At 43.5% G+C, this 20,317-nt stretch overlaps 1 protein-coding gene across 1 annotated transcript in view; it reads right to left on the bottom strand.

Annotated features, from left to right (window-relative positions):
- Positions 1 to 20,317, bottom strand: part of cdh23 (cadherin-related 23) — a 178,099-nt gene that overhangs the window by 62,943 nt on the left and 94,839 nt on the right. The window contains exons 12-18 of the mRNA XM_036546518.1: positions 18,856 to 19,005; positions 18,247 to 18,405; positions 4,957 to 5,021; positions 4,394 to 4,631; positions 3,105 to 3,210; positions 2,277 to 2,404; positions 1,135 to 1,207 (exon numbers count right to left, since the gene is read on the bottom strand). Coding sequence (XP_036402411.1) covers positions 1,135 to 1,207; positions 2,277 to 2,404; positions 3,105 to 3,210; positions 4,394 to 4,631; positions 4,957 to 5,021; positions 18,247 to 18,405; positions 18,856 to 19,005 — 919 coding nt within the window. The remainder of the gene's footprint in view (positions 1 to 1,134; positions 1,208 to 2,276; positions 2,405 to 3,104; positions 3,211 to 4,393; positions 4,632 to 4,956; positions 5,022 to 18,246; positions 18,406 to 18,855; positions 19,006 to 20,317) is intronic.

Here is a 20,317-nt window from a genome sequence, read left to right as displayed (position 1 = left end):
AATACCAGTGAAGTGAAGGGGACAGGGGGATGGGGGGCTCTGAGTGATGGTGGGGGGGGGCCCGCTCTCTGAATATCTCTCTCAAAAGTTGTTATAATGTGTGACACGGACTTTATGCAGCCTGCCGGCTTTGACAGACACACACAACAGTCTAAATCTAATTTCCTCTTGCTATTGGAGACAAATCTATTGTTTGGATAAAAACATCAGCTGAATAAATACATAATAATGAATAATATCTCTGGCAATTTCATTTCGGACACTCAATTTACCGCAATCTCTCTTAGAAAGAAATCATAATAATAAGAAAAAAACAAAACAACAAAAACAAAAAACAACGGGCGAGGAGTGTGAGGTAAAGCAAACACCCTGTGCATTGTGCTCCGGTAAAAATGACACTGCGTGAATAGGCCGCAGATAATTGAATATGTAAAAATATTGAAATAGGTTATGAGCGAGATAATGGGGTCAAGCAGATTTAATAGAGTCTAAAAAAACTCCCCTCTGTTACACTATGGATCAGCAGCGAGCAACCTGTGAGAGAAGGAGGGCTGCTCTACTCTGGCCCCCTCGGGTCGCTCCCAAAAACATGAAACGAAGGCCACCACCGTTTAATGACAATTTATCTTTAAACATGCTGCCGGTTGGAATGTGAAATTGATTTTCGGTTCCTGTGATAAGGGAATATACACGAAACTGGAATGATGTGAACATACAGGGATGTACCAGACACACACTAAGCAAATGGCACATACATTATAAATTAATCCTACTTGCTGCTACATGCATTTGTAGACCCATCCTAGAGGTATAAATCTTTACAGATTTTACAGAAACGACTCTACAGAGAGCTTTCTAAAGCAAAACGACCATTCTGGCAGGTGTTAACATTCAATTTACACACAGCATTACAGTAAAGCATTCAACATGACAGAATAGCCCAGAGATCTAATGGCGGAAATGAATTTTATCACCAGCAGTAGACATGCAATTAACATACACTTAGATTACACACATAACTACACCCTGTTAAAATAATGCCCACACACAGGCAGAAATAATAATGGTATTTATTGACCAAAAACCGTAACAAAAGAGATTTTCTTCACACAAAGACTCTGGGACTGCACCCACCTGCACCAATGTCCTCTGGTATTTTGATAATGTAGGATGGCTGGCTGAAAGTAGGGGGGTTGTCATTTTCATCCTGGAAGGGAGAGAAACGGTGTGCTGCATTATCAGCTGCAACCTCACTATAACCGTGACCATCCTGACCAGGAATGGTGGAGGGTCCTGTTCCACCGAGGCAGGCCGAAAACTTTAAGAATAAAACCTGTTGCTTCTCTGCTTGGGTCTCGGGATAAAAAGATTGGGTGGTTATGGCGCTGTGATGGACTGCTGCTCCTGTCCAGGGTATGGAGAGGGCATTTAACACTCCACACAGAGATCAGCTTCTGTGAATCACCCAGGACTTTTACTACAACAGTACAATAACTGCCTCTGTGACTGTTACTACTATTACTTTACTGATGCACTGATAATTTTACTCAGTGAAAGTTCACAGAGAGTTGAGAGACAGCCCTATTGTGAGAGCGCTGGGCTGACTGCTCTCTGAGACGCCCTGCATCTCGGCCTCCGCAGGCAGTCTCTGCCTCTCTGCATCCCCCCGCCCCGCGGGACTCCCTCGCGCACCGCCGTAAGCTGTGTGCCTGATCCCCCCGCCGCTTCCCCGCAAAGCAGGAAATATCGCTCATAATAAGAGTAATCATGAGAAAGAGAAATGTCACAGCAAATATGCTGGGTGCAGGGGTAAACAATCCGACACAGCGGGAGACAGAAAGGAGCTCTGGAGGCCAGCCGGAATTAAAGAGGCTGGGTGAGTCTCTGAGCGCAAACCGGCACAGGCTCATGCATTCATATGCAAACACACACGCGCAGTCTTTTACTAGGCAGAACATTGTGCATTCAGGTGTCTGCGTGTTTGGACGTGTGGCTGTGTGTGTGTGTGTGTGTGTGTGTGTGTGTGTGTGTGTGTGTGGATGTGGATGTGTGTGTGAGAAAAATACTTGAAAAGAGAAGAAATAAACATATACACTATGAATTAATACATTTAAATAGACAAACAAAAAAAAGTAACAGTTAAGCATGAGTTCTTGAAGCCTTGCAAGAGAGATCGAAGAAATGTGGAAAAGAAAGAAAAGCCAGTAACGGTGGGATGGAAAAAGAGTGAAAAGGACAGGGGTTGCAGGATGAGAAGACGAAAGTGTTATACTGACGAATAGCTCGATGGTGACAGGGACGGTGCTGTTGAGAGGTGGGGTCCCTCCGTCTTTGGCCATCACTGTCAGATAGATCATTCCACCTGGAACTGCTTCGTAATCCATAGGACTGTTCACACTGATCACTGTGGGGCGAGAGAGAGAGAGAGAGAGAGAGAGAGGGAGAGAGGGAGAAAGGAAGATGGGGAAGGTTGAGTTATTGGGAGGGGGGAGGGGGAGGGAGGGGGCAAAGAGATATAGAGAGGGAGGCAGGAAGGGATAGAGGCAGCGAGAGAGGGAGGAAGCAACACAGGAAGACAGGAAGTGAGAGGAAGGGGGAGACAGGGGAAGGAGAATGCAGGTAGGGGGGTGACAGAGGGGGGGATGAGTGGTGCAGATGGGGACAGAGGCAGAGTGAAGGAGCAGAGCAGGTCTCATTCTAACGGTTTGCAGTGCAATGATTCTGCCTGTATCAGTATAGCAGATTGCAACACTACCAACTTTAATCTGTGAATGCTGTGTATAATGAGCATTGTATTACACCTATTGATTTCGTACTGTAGTAGGGTATTGATAAAACCATTACAGTCTTAGGTGTAAAGCTACTAGATGTGTAATTTGATTTGCATTAATATGAGATCCAGAACAGATGGATTTGACCTTTGCTGTCATGTTCAAACGTAAAATAAGATATATGACTGTATTTGAAATACAACAATACGACCCTGTTTTCATCCCATTTAAATGGAGTTTTTGTTTTAACGCATACTGAATATTAGCTTCAAGTCAGCCCACTTATTAATGCTACTTCTATGGATATACTGCTTAGCATATTGTCAGACCTACCTGCATATCCCTCCACCATGGTGATACTGAAGTACGAAGAAAAAAGAGAGGCAGAGGTGATGGTGTATGTTAGTACGTTGTTAGGTGGTGAGTCTTCATCTGTGGCCTGAGAGAGAAAGAGTGAGAAAAACAGAGAGAGAGAGGGAGAGAGAGAGGGAGAAGAAAAGGGTGGAGAAAGAAAAGAGGAAGAAGAAGAGGAAGAGAAGGAGAGAGAAAAAGAGAGATCAGAGAGGAGTAGAAGGAAGGGTAGAGGAGATAAAAGTAAAAAGATAAAAGATTAGCCACAAACCACATGGGACATATAATGATGATGATGGTGATGATGATGATGAGAAGGATAATATTAAACTTGTCATTGTGATTTTGAGTCAATCTTTTCCCATATCATATGGAACTTGCTATAGCTACACTGTTATTGAATTACGGTAATCAAAACAAATCATTGCTAGCAGGAAACAGCAGAGGGAAAATGCCATAGATTACAGGACTGACAGAGCAGCAAAGGAAAAAATGTAGTCTGAATTTAATCACATCTGACAGACTAAGTGAGAAAGTAACAGTGAGAAGGAGGCAGGAAAAGAGAGTAAAAAATATAGGGAAAGAGTGAGTCTTCTCTCATTTCCCTACCCACCCTCTGTCTCTCTCTGTAAATCACAGAAACCCTCCTTAGCAGATGTTTAATCAAACCCTCTGCATCCTGGGCTTTTCTAACCTGTTAGAAAGGAGGAAGGGAGTGAGAGGGGGAGGTGCAGGGGGAAACAGAGAGGTGGATGGAAAAGAGCCATAGATCAAGACAGATCTCCCCGCCCTCCTTCCTTCGCTGCTCCCTCCTTTCCTTCTTCCCTCCATCCCTCTCTCCCTCCGCTCCACACTCCGCCCGGGTGTAAATCGCTGACACCACGCTTCCTGCTCCAGCCTTTCCCATTCCTCACTCCTATCATATTAATCACCGCAGTGCTTAAGGTTACCTCTGTCTAATCAAATGCAGCAAGCCAACCATTCAGCCCGGCACACAAAACGCAAATAAAACACTGTAAAACGTCCCTGCGACCAGGCAGCCATGATTGCCTTTCTCTCAGCACGGCCATCAACAGGAAATGCTGAGACATTAATTACCATCACTCACACTTACTTTTAACCTTTGAAGAGTGACTTAGAGCTAGACAGGGGTAACACACACACACACACACACACACACACACATACACACAGACAAATAATCATGCATGGAAGTAGTATCAGTGGAGGAAGAGAGTGAAGAAAAAGGAATGAAAGGAAGAGGGTCTCACCCTGATCCGGGCCACCTGCTGAACGGCCTGCTCGTTCTCTCTCAGCCAGCCCATGTATGACTCCTTCTGGAAGATGGGTGTGTTGTCGTTCACATCCAGCACGTTGACCCTTAGGCGCCCTGTGGTCTCCTCGCCTCCCCCGTCCCGGGCCAGGATGGTCAGGGTGTATCGCCGCATCAGCTCGAAGTCCAGCGCCTCCCTCAGGGTCACCCATCCTGTCTCTGCGTCCAGCAAGAACCTGGGGGAGAATAGGGGGGGGGTGGGGTTGGGGGGGGTGGGTTTCATTATCAATATAAGGCTTTATTTACCCTTGCATAGGGAATGTTTGCTGCAATTTTTAAAGATAATTTGTAGAAGCACTGCAAGTGACTTTATCAACAGTCAGGTGCATGTGAATAACAAACCATTCTGACTGAGTAGGAGCATTATTTCTGGAGGACACTTGTACGAAGTGCCCTGAATATATGACAAAACTGAAATATGTGACAAACCATGTGCTATATGTTCAATTGGACATTAACCATGTCCAATGATTAAGGCATAGTGCTCTCCGGGATTCTTACTGGTCAGGATCATCACTGAAGTAGTATCGCACAGTTCCAAAAGAGCCAAAATCATTATCTGTTGCCTGCAGAAAGAAGAGAGAGAAAATAGAGTGCAATCACCATACAGTCGATGAAATGCCTTGTTTGTGCATATAATGTTAACAGGTCTGCAAAAGGGGAGCATTAGTATGTGGCAGAAGGATTTAGTGATATTGTGTGTGTGTGTGTGTGTGTGTGTGTGTGTGTGTGTGTGTGTGTGTATGAGTGCGCTTGTGTTTGTGAGTGTGCACACAACATAAATGTTTGTGTTTACATGTGTGTGTGCCTGTGTGTGAGTCTGTGCTTGTGTGTGCCTGCTTTTATTTGTGTGAATGCCTGTATGTGTGTCTGTACACGTGTGCGTGTGTGCGTGTGTGTGTGTGTGTGTGTGTGTGTGTGTGTGTGTGTCTGTGTGTGTGCGTGCGCGTATGTGTGTGAATGTGTCTTTCTGTGTGGTCCCAGTCAGCAGCACACCTCCCCTCTCCTCTGGTGGAGGTTTTCTCTGCTCCATTAACAGAGGAAGTGTCGGTGAGCGAGGTGGGGACACGCAGTGACGGAGGGACGAGTGAAACACCAGCTGGCCTGGGCTGAGTGTGGTCACTCGGTCCCCACAGCAACAAACGGACAGACAGGCCGACGCGCACGCTGTCTCAGCCCACACCCCTCTCTGCTGGTTTAAAGTTATTCTAACGTCTCTGCTGCAGCAGAATAAAAGGTTCCACTTTTCCCAGATTAAATTGCACTACTGTGCATGTCATCTGCATGAACGGACCTTCACTTAGCGTTTATTTCTCACTGTTTAATTTCCTCACGAGGGTGTTCCAATGCATAGACAAAAAAGCCCTAAAATAAAAAAAAAGCTCCTTGTTCAATTTTACCCTTGTTCATTTTTAATTGACCTTTGATTACTCTTCCGCTTCACATACTGCAAGTTTCATGTTGCCATTGTGAATTTGTTGTGGACAGTTGGTGTTTGTCTTTCAAATTATTGCACATCCTGAAGAATCTCCAGTAATAACTCTAATTATGAGGCTTTTCATTACTGTGTGTGCAGTGGAAGCCAGTTCAGGGCAAACCGCTCACAGCCGGGTATTTACTCTAGCAATTCAGGTTAAGTAGCTTACTCTGTGGTGCCACAGTGTCAAACATGAGATTTAAGCACAACCTTATAACAACAGCTCCACACTGCTGCCTCTCTCAATAGTGTCTGTGTCTGTATTTAATCACAATACGACCTACTCATATCACATGTTACCCAAGAGAGGAATTGAGTCTGCCATTCACTCACTCTCAGTGTCTCTTACACACACACACGCACACACACACGCGCGCGTGCTCACGCACACACACAAACACTGCGGTCTGTGCCGGTGGCGCATGCTGCTCAGCGCTGAAACAGTATTGATGGATCATGCCTTGTGAAGCGGCTTTAATAGTGTTTCAGTTGACTGGGTCAGCAGTCTGCTTCGAGGGCAATGTCATTGTGCCGATCGCCTCGTGAGACATTTTGATGATGTTACAGTGTGTTTGTAGGTGTGTTTATTTGTGCAAGTGTGTGGGTGTGTATGAACAGAGTGTGAATATATTGCGGGTGTGTATGTTGGGCAGTCTGTGTGTGCACATATTGATTTCAGAGTGTGTGCAAGTGCGTGCAAGTGGGTACAGTGTGTGTATGCGGGGGGAATATATGTGAGTGTATACTGATGTAAGAATGTTTACGTGTGTGTGTGTGTGTGTGTGTGCGCGCGCACGAATGTTTTCAAGGTTGGCGCTGACATGCAATTGGACTGATACTGTAGGTGCTGCAGTACAAGCCCATTTTCTACACCTGTATCCTGGCCCATGTTTTGCGGCTGCAGCTTGCTTTCTATGATTACTGATACCGCACAGACAGGAGAGAGGAAAAAAAAAAAAGGTTTCATAAGGCGCAGAAAAAGATCCTACCCCCAGTTTGTGTGCCGCTGCCATGCAGTAAGTAGTGACCTTTCTCAGTGAAATTTCCGGGAAATGAAAGGTGGAACTCGTTTACAGGGATGTGTTTTGCTTAGACAGGTATATGCTATAAAAATCCAGCAGTAAACCCACAAGAAAATACCTACATAAACATATAAATAAATAAAAGTGTTTGGAACTCCTGTCAACACCTCATAGCAATCTGTGAGCCTTCATCTGTTTCCCTCTCTGACTCTAGTTCTCAATGACATGCTGCAGCACCTCTGTTCTTCCTCTCCTTCACAATCCTTCTCCCTCTATCTTTCAGCTCTTACCCAATCTATGTTCTCACCCTGCCTCCATTCCTCACTCGCTCTCTCTCTCTCTCTACATATTTTTTTTCTTTTTCCCTTATTTTAGCTCTTTCTCACTCTTACATTAAGTGTACTGTCAGTCAAATCACTTTGGTTCATACCTGAGTTCTAATGGCCTTGATAGAACTGTAATGATTGAGGTTGGACCAACAAAGTTGTGGCTAAAATACAAAATTCTACCTCTTCTTCTCCATTTCTCACCATTTCTAAATGGTGCTTTATTATTCAGACGAACCAAAACAATTTTGCCAAAGCATTGAAGGTTTGTTCATTTAAGGTACAACTGCAAATATAACCAGTAAAATACAGAACACAGACCTACATAAAAATAATGGAATATACGTGAAATAATGTAACAAGATATATTTTCAAAAATGAATCGAGAATGAATAATTATACAAAGAGAGCCAACATGGCCATACTGCTGAAGAATGATCCAAAATGGCCATATAGCTGAAGCTTTCATCTCTCCGTCTCTGTCTTTATATCTGTCCCGATCCCTCTCTGTGTGACTGACAGACCCATAAGTGCTGCGATGATAGTGGCGAGGGTGTTAGTGTGACGGGCAGCACTGCAATGACAGGGGCTGAGCCCTTGTGGAGTGTTAATACTGCCTCTGCAGCTGTCCCTTACCTGCCTGACATTCCCCAGAACGTGAGAAAGAGCTGATAGCCATCTCTCTTTCTCTCTCTCTCTCTCTCTCTCTCATCCCCCTCTCTCTTTCTCCGTCTCCATCTCTCACTCAACCTCCTTAACCAGCTATTGCCTTGGCAGCCCACACAGTCACTTTGCCAAGAGCTTGCCACAGACTTTTAACTGCAGAGGAAGGCAAGCAGATGGAGGATGAGATGTGCGGGTGAGATGAAGTGCATGGGTAGCAGCCACACAGCTCAGTGTGGCCTCACAGACCCCTTTGAGACCTCAGAGACTGAGCTCGGTCAGTTCAGGGAGGGGACATACTATGAGAAAAGTAGCAAGTTCTAATTGTTGAGAAAACAGCTGAGGGTTCGCTGCCCTCCTGTTTAAAGAACCCCAGGAGCTCAGCTGAATGATATGGATGCTGCACTCCATTAGGTGATAAAAGCAAAGCTGCAATGATCATGGATTTCACTCACTGTGGTCTTCAATGACCTCCTACCATTCTGTCAGTAAGTGTGGATGGAAATCCAAAAAACGGGCACACACAAACCTTTGTCAGGTGTAATGACAACAGTACGGATGACTATGTAGCATGTCTTGAATTTAGCCTGGTTCTCTGAGCCGTCTATAGGCAACCCAGTCTGCACTGGCTTTATGGCAAATTCACAGAGCTTTGGGATTAAAATTAGCTAGACTGCCACCTGCCAGGACAAGGAATTGTCATCTCATAAATTTGGAGATTTACCACCCAAATCTGATGTCAGTAAAGAAGGCCTACAAAGAGGGTCAGCTCTATACACTCAAAAAAACCCCAACAACAACCACAATAAGGATAAACATTTTTTTGCCAGGGAACTAAATGAAATTGTACACAATTACCAGTTACTATATGCTATCTATTTCTGTTTTTTTTTATTTTATTACAATGGAATAAGTCTCACATGAATGAGTTTTGGCATGTAGGCCTTCTTCAGTATGTAACATATGACTGAGCATGGTTTCTAATTACATCCAAGTGTTTTGTCTTTGTAATTAAAAAAGGGTTCCCACTCATTGTAAGTAACATGCTAAATATGGTATGCATGCCAAAACGCATCCATGGAAGACTGTTGCAGTTTATTAAAAAAGTAATAAAAAGAGGAAGTTGTAATGTAAATGTAAAAAAAAAATCTCAGAATGATATAAACATATGACTTTATGATGACTTAGGCAGACTGAGATGCATATCCACAAAAAAAGGTGCAAGTGTTTCTTTTGTCGCTGTTTGGGTTTTTTTCATGAACCCACATGCATACACCCACCCACCCATTCTCTCTCTCTCTCTCTCACATTCAGTAATGGCCTGTGCTGTCACCAAAAAAACACCCAAAAACCATATAAACGGCCCAGAGATAATTGAAAGTAAAATGTGTGAATGGTAGTCTATGGGCTGTTTGTTTCAGATGGCTTTGCATCCAATTTGGCACGCGTTTGAGTGCGCTTACCCACTGATGAGGAAGAGCAGCCGACAGACATCAGCCCAGCCGTCTCTGCCATGACAGAGGGGGCCACACTTTCTCAGCTTTTATATCTTAAGCGACCTGGAATTTGAATTGACGGGTTCCCAAAATTGCTTTCCGCTGGATCTCCTCAGAAAAGAGCCACGGAAAAGGAAACCAATTACTGCCTGTCAGGCACCCTGTCAACCAGACACGACCCCCAGTATAAACACACACACACACCCCCCGCAATGCCATACATCTGAACACACTGAGCAAAATTACCTCCACACACACATACGCACCCCGCAATACCATACATCTAAACACACTGAGAAAAACCTACCTCCACACACACACACACACACTGAAATACCATACAGGCACTCTGCAATTCCATACATCTAAACACACCAAGCACACTCAGCTCCACACGTCTCACAATGCCGTACACAATTTTGTCCACATATCATACTTTAGCATGTGTTCTCTTTCCAGGTGTCCACCTGTGAAACCCTTCCCTCTTTCTTTCCAAGACCACATTACATATAGAACACACAGCACAGCGGTGAGAACACACTGCTGGTGATGAAGACACAGCAGAGCTAGCTGTGAGATCTGATCCTCTCCTTTCCAGCTCTGCCCTTTGAAGCTGTGCTCCCAGCCACCCTCCCTGCCTCTTACTGAACAAAGCTGCGGACAGGAAAGGCATGTCTTGACAGCTCATTGGAGTGTTTCTCTCTCTCTGTCCACTGCACAGATCCCTGTAAAGTCATGTCTCATTTGCTCGCTCTTTCTGTCTTTCTCTCTCTCCCTCTTTCGCTCTTTGGGAGAAATTATTATTGGGAAAGTGTTCATTACTATGTCTGGAATACAGTAGAAAAGGACACACTGTATTTGAGAATGTCTGTGCTGTACATTTGTGAGAGCTCAAGAATTTCTGCGGGATTGCACAAATCTGTGAGTGCAAGCGTGTGAGTGTGTGCACGTGTATGTGTGTGTAAGCGTTTAAGTATGTACGCGTTTGTGGGTGTATGTGTGATTATGTGCACATATGTGGGTGTATTTGTGGATGCATGTGTGTTTGTGTGCGCATGTGTGTGTAGCAAAGGCATTTCTTCAGATCTTTTCAAGACCTCACCATACTGACACTGTCAGCCAGTTCATTGCCATTACTTGCACTGACCTGAAACATCCCACTTTCATCAACACCATGCTACCCAAGAGAAAGAGAGAGAGTGAGGGAGAGGAAGGCAGTTGATCTCAACAGGCCTGGGAGACAGCATCACTGACATACCTGTCTCCCGTTCCCCCTCTATCTCTCTCTTTCCTCTCCCTCTCTGTCTTTCCTTCCATCTCTCTCCATAAGTGACACACATACTGCAACATTTATACCCGCCTAAAAATCAATATTAGAGTGGACAAACTCGGTATGATAAGAAAAAAGATGAAACAGAGGAACACACAGAGGAAGATCAAACTGAGAGGAGAAAGAGAGCTCATCTTCATTTAGCATCTAAGCCTCCTTTTAAACTATCATTACAAATGCCAAATTTCTTATGGAGGCCTTAGATCGTGTGAAATCTTGAAAATTGTGGGAATTTACAACACTGTGCAAAGTCTGTGAGAAGAGGATTTCTTGGCAGTACACAAAGTGAATTTCATCAAAGTGAGAAATTAATGTTTTCGGCTTCCAAAGTCACGAATATATTACAAGCAACAAATGAGTTGGAAAAAAAAAAACACTTTGAAATCGCAAAATGCATGCAACCGCGGTCCCAGAGAGCCAGAAATGCTTCTGATTCTTGTTCCATCTGAGCTCTAAAATTACATAGCTGGATCAATTATTACACTCCATTAATTTCAGGTGACAGTGCGCTCAAAGGAGTGAGCCTTTCACTGAATGCACAAAGTCACCTGACCCAATTACAATGCCTAGCTGTAGCACACATCTTTAGCATTAATAAAACATATAAAAGCGTATTTGAAAAGCTGTCTTTCCAAAGTCCACCTATCTCTAATGGATTTAAACATTCAAGGTTTTTAATGCAGTCAAAGAGCTTCAGCAAAAATAAAAATATGTAATTTGTGACTCGCAAGGGGAAAAAAAGCTGTTTGAGGTGGAGTTTGAGTTTTGACTTGAACCTCTGTGACGAGAACCAGAGGAAAGGGGACAGACTGTCTGCCCGGGTGATGGCAACTGCTGGGTTTTTACGGCCCACACTTTGGCTTAATGATGAGAATGAGTGGCTTTTTATGAGAGCTTTATGTTCCCCTCCTAATAACCGCCAGGTGTGTGGGGGGACAGGGGAATGGCTGTAGACATAATTGGAGAGGCCTTCTGCTATTTCATTCCATCCAGTCAACAACGCGTGTGTGTGTGTGTGTGCGCGTGTGTGTGTGTGTGTGTGTGTGTGTGTGTGTGGGCTGAAGTAAGAGAGAAGGATTTCAGGACCGCAGTGAGTGGACAGCTCCCCCTCGCAAATGCAACAGCTGTCAATGGCTACTGTAACCATTCACTAAATAATGATGCATATGGTTATACAATAATGTCCTTCCCTGCTTGCTGTTTATATCCTGAGGGCATGAAGCTCTTGTTTTTTTTTCAATATCAGTGGAAAGAGTGATAGTGGAAAGTCTTTTACTTCAGGGTGTTCACAGCTACCATGGAGAATCCCAAGTATTCACATATAGCTTCAGGTAAACCGAATACTTCAAATGTGACAACAAAGTTAAAGTAAGTAATAAGAAGGTATTACTGATTTCACTGTGATTTGAGATGCATGGTTTGAGATTTCCTGCCCCCACCCACCGCCAAATATCCTTTTAGATGTAGTGCATATCAGCCTCAGACCAAAAATTCTGAAAGAGCCAAAAACAAGCAAAAACAGATGAACCTAAATATGAAACAAACCAAAATGTTCTAGCTGACACCTTGTGACAACACAACCAAAATACAAAAGTGACCGAGAAAGAGGAGAGACTGAGAAGCAAAAATGGGGCATATTCACACTGAAGACTCAGGAACCCATGACTGACACAGGAGGATAACAGCCCCTTGAGAAAGTATTGTGTGCTCCAGAGAGATGGAAGGGGTGAGGCTAGGGATGCACTCCCAGAATCAATCAATCAATCAATAATCCATTCGTTATTAGAAATTAGCACAAATCAAATGAATTCTGAGCAACTTTTACATCCCAGTCCTCAAAAATTAGGGAAATTCATGAAGTTAATAAAATGAAAAACTTAGTAAAGTTGAATAATGGTAGAAGGACAATCTGTCCCTCTAGCTGCCCATGTACTTCATAGCCTGCCATTTACATTTACAGGGAAGGAGTGAGGGAGAGAGGATTGTGTGTTTAGATGTATAGAGAAGGAGACAGAGAACTGGATGTCAACTGCTTTGACACTGAGGACTGCACATAGCTTAGGGGAGCACTTTGTAGGCAGTCCATCACCAGCAGCTGTCTTCTTCTTCCCTCCTGCTCTGTGTCTCCCTCTCTTCCTCCAAACACAATTAAAGAAAAAAGGAAGAGGGAAAATGGATGAGGGAAAGTACGTGTGTGTAAGTGAGGGACAGTGTGTGTGTGCGTGTGTGTGTGTGCGTGAGTGTGTTCCTCCTGTCAAGACTCTGAACAGTCTCTCATCCCTTCTCTGGTTCTCCCCACACACACACACACACACACACACACACACACACACACACACACACACACGCTCGTCCTCATTGTTCCACTCTACTGTTGCAGGACATGCACAATACTATTGTTATTAATGTCTAGTGAGAGAAGCACTTTCAGATGAAGAAGTGGGGATTCACCCTCTTTATTACAATAATGAATTATAATTACTGATGTGACTATTACCCCCATAAACTCCCATGCAGAGCACTGGTACAACATGCTCACGCTTGTAATTTATAACCCACATAAAGAGGCATTCATCACTCTCCCTCTGCCTAGGAAAAAAAAATGCACAGGGACAATAAAACATGCAATAAGACACTCTGCACTGGGCACAAACCATTAATAATGCTAATATCTCTATTAATGCGCTGAGAGTGATACTCCAGTCCCTGACAGCCAGCTGTACTGCTGCTGCCTATGGCTGTAGGAAGTGCAGGATTCCACAGTGGCTGAGGACATGGTGTGTAGGCACTGCGCACAGACGGCACACACAACAACAGGGTGTTTGTCTTGCGAAAATGGGCTGACTGGATGAATATTTACAAACGTGCACACACACACACACACACACACACACACACACACACACACACACACACACACACGCACAACCACACGTGGGCACTTGATACTAAAAATCCATTACCGACGTAATGTATAAAGGGAAAAAGAGAAACTCAAAATGCGATTGGAGGTAATAAATAAGAAATGAAAGAATGCAAACAACCCTTAACCCCATGAAACAGAGGGAGGAAAAGAGGGGGGAAAAAAAACAAAGAGCAATTTTGCAGATATGAGGAGCTGCTGGGAGTCCGACACTCTCCAGGGTACGAGCGAGAGAGACGGCTTGGACTGAGAATAAATCACAATAAATATTTATAATGATAAGTAATGCGGCAGCTGATAAATATTAAAGCTGGAATGAATGTGTGTGTGTGTCTGTGTGTGAATGTGCGTGTATGTCTATGCATGTGGTTGTGCTGGGTTCCTGAGGGGGAGCTGTCTTTTTACACTGGTTCTCCAATCACATACAAGTGCACACATGCACACAAACACAAACACACACAGGGAGAAGGATGATCAAACCATGAATAATGGTCATCTGGTTTAGCCCCTGGGTGACCCTCTTGCAAAATGACCTGATTTGTTCTAGTCTTTTATATCCAGAGTACAACATATTTTACCATCAAAATATCTGTTAATTTCAAAGTAAAAATCTGGCTTTTTTCCAGCAACAATAGAAGTTGTTCCCAAAAATGTAAATTTTATGAGGATAGGACAACAAATGAAGCGATTAATAGTTATTGATATGTCTTATTCCATGACTAAATTTGCTTATCAATATCTTCTACCTTGTAAATGATTAATAACATAGCTGCTTATGTTCCTTTCCACTTATCACAATGCAGTGTGTTCTGAATTGCAACTTGTCATAGACCAGACAAAAATGAGTACAACTTCAGCAGAGCTTGTGAGAATCCTGTACATGCGGAGGTAATTGCTTTTAGTGAATGGGACACTGGGGTCATGAGGAAAAACACAAAACTGGAGACTTTTGAATTATTGTGTTGCTGGTGATCTCATGCACTGGAGAAAACTATGAGCTGCCAGGCTGATGACATTAGAGGAAAAATTGCCATTTATTCCACAAAGTTACCTCTCTGCTTGCAATAGGTTTCTGCTCATATGGAATGCAGAGCGTCTTCTGAGCCTTGCTTACTTGCCACTAATGTTTTAAGCATTCTGGCAACATCGGCCCAGAGCAAGGGTGTTGAGCAAGGCAAAGCAGTTTGTCAAGAAACTAAGGTGTAGTGTGGACATGCATCTGTTTCTGAAGAAAAATGCCCACCAGAACTGTTTCACTTAGAAGTCCCTGTAACGTTCAAGGTTAAACTTCATTCAATAAAGAATGGGGAATATATACTTAAATTACACCCAATATTTTCAACACTATAACATAATAACCCATACAAATACATACAAGCTTTACAATGACCATTTGTGTTTATTAAAAATATTGATATTTTATCAATAATATTAAATTAGAATCACCCCCAAATTCAGGACATTGGCAGAACACAGCATGAACAAAATCCCAATTCAGGTCACCACAACAAATAAAGTGTTTTTCAAAGAACACTGAAAGAGGGCAATGTTCAAACAAAATTATCCAGAAAGAGAACTATAACTAAAACTAAATATGTTCATTTATATTCAAGTGGCCTACTAAACTCTATGCATGGGAACCAATAAACATGCTGCTATTTTGTCAATTTTGGTCATTTTGTGAAAAAAAAAGTACAATAAAATTGTTCACTCATTCAAGTTGTTGCCTTCAATGAAATCTTTAAAACTGTCATGAGAATGTGGTGCAAAGTGAAGTCAATGCAGCAGAAAGCGGGAATTACCAACAGATTGCTAGATGCACCTTGGGTTACAATCGCTCAAAATACATACAATGCAGAAACGTATAATCTGTTTTACAGTAGCGCAGATCAGTACAGCATACATTTTCATTTAAAATGAAATGTTCCTATGATAGTAATAGTTTCTTTGATGTATCTCACCAGCAGGCAGACACACATTTGCTGATACACGCACACACACACACACACACACACACACACACACATACACACACACACACACACACACACACACACGTACACACACACACACACACACACACACACACATGCACACACACACAAACACACGCACATGCACACACACAAATATAATCACTGCAGTGCAGAGTGTATGGAATACATCTCCATTAGACAGTACAAACGATCCTTAACACTGACCGCACAGTGACCTTGAGCAAGCACAAATAGACCATTTCAGTCAGGGTCACACTGACACTGCTGCCACTGTCTGTCTAAACTGTCTGAGACCGCATCACCCCCTCCCTCACAGAGCTATAAAGACATCAACACCATAACTTGTATTTATGGATGCGGCCGTAATGAATTATGTAAACATCTGTTTGTGTCGTAAGACGGGCCCTGTCACAGAATAAGGGTACGCAGAGGATAACAGCTGTTGCCTAGGTAAAGGGTGGTTTCTGGTTTGGGGGGGTGGTGGTGCAGGGTTTTTGGAAATGGTACAATTGTGGTAGAATGTTATGACTCACCTAACCGAACCACACCCTGACCACCACCGTTTACTAATGCATACCATACAAACAAAATGCATGCGCATACACACACACCCACAAACACACACTGCACAAGAGGCAAATGACTTTATAACCAGTGTGATACCAATAACCTCTGCATGTCCAAACCAAAAAGTGTAAGAAGCAAAACAGCTCCACACACAACACACACACCCACAGTTCTTGGCCTCTGACACTCCAAGTTGCAGGGTTTTGAGTGCCCACTGGACAGTTCTATTTGTGTGATAATTGGACTCTGAATCTCTCTGCAGACACCCTGACAGTACTCTCACTCCCTCTCACACACGAACAGACATACATGCTTGTGTGTGTACACTTGCACACACACACAGACACAGACACACACACACACACACACACACACACACGTGCGAACACACACAGAAAGAGAGAAGAGTATCAGTGTTTGATGTGAGATATTTGCTGCTAGGCTTTGGTTTGCTCACTCGCTTGCTCTCCTACATCACCAGAGCATAGAGCATTGCTGGCAGAGATCTCAGAAGAGCAGCGCCAAAACCTCTGTTCGATATGCTGATACACACAATCTTAACTGGAACACGATGAGAGAAAGAGGGGAGAGAGAGAGAGAGAGAGAGAGAGAGAGAGAGAGGGAGAGAGCGAGCAAGAGAGAGATTGAAAAAATAAGTAAAGAGGTAGAGAAAAAAGGAGCTTCAGAGAGAGCCCCACCACCATCACATGAACTTTGTTTACAAGTTCATTTTATTTCTCTTTTCTCATTGTTCTCTTGCTGGTGGTCTGCTTTACCACAATGTTTCACTGACACTATGCATTACCACAGAAATAAAAAAACCTGCTCAGCCTCTTTCCATTTTGTGTTTCCAGAATGATGAAAATGCTAGCCTCACCATTTGATGGTAGAGGAGCCTATACAGCAGACAAACTTTTTACTGGCACCTTACCATAAACACAGTAAATGTTCATTTTTCAATGCTAGAAAGCAATATATTTCAGCTAAATATTCTGGCTAAATTACTTTTCTCTCTTTTTGAATTAGGAAATAGTCCACTATCTTCATAAAAAAATCTGACGCCTCTCACTGTCCCGATTTCTTGGCTCTGATGGCAGGAAAGAGGAGTGCTGTGAAGAGACGTTGAACGGAAACAGTGCTTCTCCATTTTAGGCTAGTGCTGGTTATGAGAAGCAGAAAAGGATCCAAAGCATTCGTCATAATGGTATCATCTTATCATCTGCCTGGCTGCAGGTCCCCAGGCTTTGACTTGCAAGGCCTAACCCATCAGAGAGACCATGAGGCATGCCGTTATGCTGTATGCTTCTAAAGAGCATTGAGCTCAGTGTTGGCAATCATGGGCAGCCTGTCGCCAGTTTCCTGAGATCCGAGGACATTGAGAATGACCTGAGCAAGATTTGAATTCCTAGGCAGTTCATTCTACTGGAAACCTTAAAGGTAAATGAAGGAAGAGGCAACATTTCAAAAAATTCCTACAAGGACCCATGGCCATTAATTTAGAGAACCATGCTGCCTTAGCATGTATGGCTAATGTAGAGTTGGCAGCAAGTCAGGAAGACCACGGAGTGCATGTGAGTACATGAGAGTGTAGTCTATATGTGTTAAGAGTTTAGGCTGTACCTACATGTTTTAAGACTGTGATGTTTGTTAATTAGGAGTGTATGTGAATGCCTTCCGATTTTAGTACATACGTGAGTGTGTATATAGTAATATAATGTATGTATATGAATGTGGTCTGTGTTTCAAGTGTATGTGGAAATGCTAGGAGTGATAGCGTGTTAGTGTACAAAGGCACTGTATATGTGAGAGCACTGTGTGCGTGTGAGTGTGTTAAGGGTTTAGACTGTGTGTGTTTGTGTCTGTGTGTGTGCAGGACAGTATATGCAGAGTGCTCTGTGGTTGTAAATGCAACTGTAAGTGCTGACAGTGCAGCACCTATCCTAGTATATGTACTTTGTGTGTCAGTATAGTAAGACCTTATAGGACTCACCATGATCTGCACCAGTGAGGTACCATACGGTGTGTTCTCGGGCAGGCTGATGTTATATAGCGTCTTGCTGAAGATGGGCCTGTTGTCATTTTCATTGATGAGGTCAATATTAACACGAGCAAATCCGACGTGTTCTGACAGCGACTCATTAGCATACAACTGGGGATGGAGAAAAAGAGCAGTAATTTGACACCCAGGCAGTATATGGATCATGATACAGTCAGTTACTGACATGATACAGTCAGTATCAGTGTCTTTCAAGGTAGACTTTAAAGACGTCAGAAGGTATAATATGTACTAGAACAACAACTTCAGGGACCCCATACCTCAAAAATAAGTCAATATGTAAATCTGAAATTTGGCCTGGCTGGCGACCTCCACAGGACAAATTTATGTGAAGAAAGATCTGTGAGGGTTATGTCAAAGAATTGCATATTTCATCATATTTCACTTTGTTGACAGGCCCATGAATAAAACTTTGCATGAGTCCATATTAATACAAATTTTGTCTGAAGTGTTTAAACAGGGTTCTTGAATTAGGATTTGAGTCCTCATTTGTATTTGCGCTTGCATTTTCTTCTGAGAGATACGGCAGCGATGGGGACTTACAGAGAAGCTGTAGCTCCTTATGGTCTCGTAGTCCAGAGGCACGGCCACACGGACCCGGATGTCTGCCCTCCCCTGCACTGACGTGGGGGAAATGGTGAAGTGGTCCGAGTTGTTCCCCGTGAGGAACACCTGGAACATGCTATTAGCGCCCTGAGAGGGCGATCAGAGAAGATGGGAGGAAGAGTTTGAAAAACAACGAGAGGAGTGGATAGGAAGATGAGGACAGAGGAGGAAGGATAAGGAGAGGACAGAGAAAGGGAGTGATGTGCAGGAAGACACAGGAAGATGGCAAGAGGGAAAAGGAGGATAGAGGGAGCATGAGAAAGATGCAGAGGAAGGATAAGAAAGGGAATACATTATTTAATTCTACGTAATTTTGTTTCGACAGAGAAGTACAAACAACACAAGTATTTTGTCTTTCCGTCCCTGTAATGAAAACTAAAATAATATTCATATGTTTGGATTATTGAGGAACACCAGGCAAATTCTCTTACTCTCCAAAGTGTAACTTTTAACATTCATCAAAGACCTGTGTATGCCACATTGGTCAGTGAGAAGCCTTCATGCAGACTTTCCAGTCTTGTAAATTACACTACACAGTGTGTGTGTGTGTGTGTGCCCATGTGTATGTGTGTGTGTGTGTGTGTGTGTGTGCCCATGTGTGTGTGTGTGTGACAGAGCAACACACCTATGTGTACATCCCTGCCAACACTGTGCAGGAGTGGAGAAACAAACAGCTGCTTAAGGCAGAGAGATAACCTCCATCACATAGATTAAGTGACAGAAAATCAACACGCTCTCTTCATTAGTGTCCATCTCTTCTTTCCTTTACTCCCTCCCTACCTCCCTCCCCCTCTCCCTCTGCATAATTAAAGACTTGACACCAGATAATCCAGACACTGGGGGGGTGAGGTGGCTGGTGGGTGGGGGCTGGTTACTATAACAACTACATCAATCTTTTAAAAAAAAGTTGCACTTGTTGTAGTATCTGTTGAGCCCTGGGTACATGGCTGCAATGATTCTATGGGGTAGAGAAGTGCCTAATATTTGCACAGGATGTGAGCTCTCCTAACTTTACACCCATCAGCTTCATTCTGGCTACAAGATCTGGGATGGTTGCAGGCAAGGACAGACAAATGATGTCATTTATTACTAATAAATAGGATTGTGTGTTGGTAATTCCGGGTAGCATATTACAGGTGGCCACAAGACTTTAGCACGGATGCATCAGCTGACGACTCTCAACGCTGAACTCATTACCATGGAACTGACGAGCCCGATCGATGCTTCCGCCCTGCTCCTGCGTTTTGGCTAGCTTTCATATCGCCCTGTGTATCTTTCCCTGGGAATCTCTCCATCTTGGCTCACTCTCTTTAAGCTCTTTCTCTCTGCATACCATCCATCTTTCCCTTTTTCCCGCACGCGTCAGGGTCAGGGGTTTATCCTTATCAAAGCGACGCAG

Source organism: Megalops cyprinoides, chromosome 15 (assembly GCF_013368585.1).
Source record: "Megalops cyprinoides isolate fMegCyp1 chromosome 15, fMegCyp1.pri, whole genome shotgun sequence".
In the NCBI taxonomy this organism is placed as follows: Eukaryota; Metazoa; Chordata; class Actinopteri; order Elopiformes; family Megalopidae; genus Megalops; species Megalops cyprinoides.
This window is presented reverse-complemented; position numbering and strand designations above follow the sequence as displayed.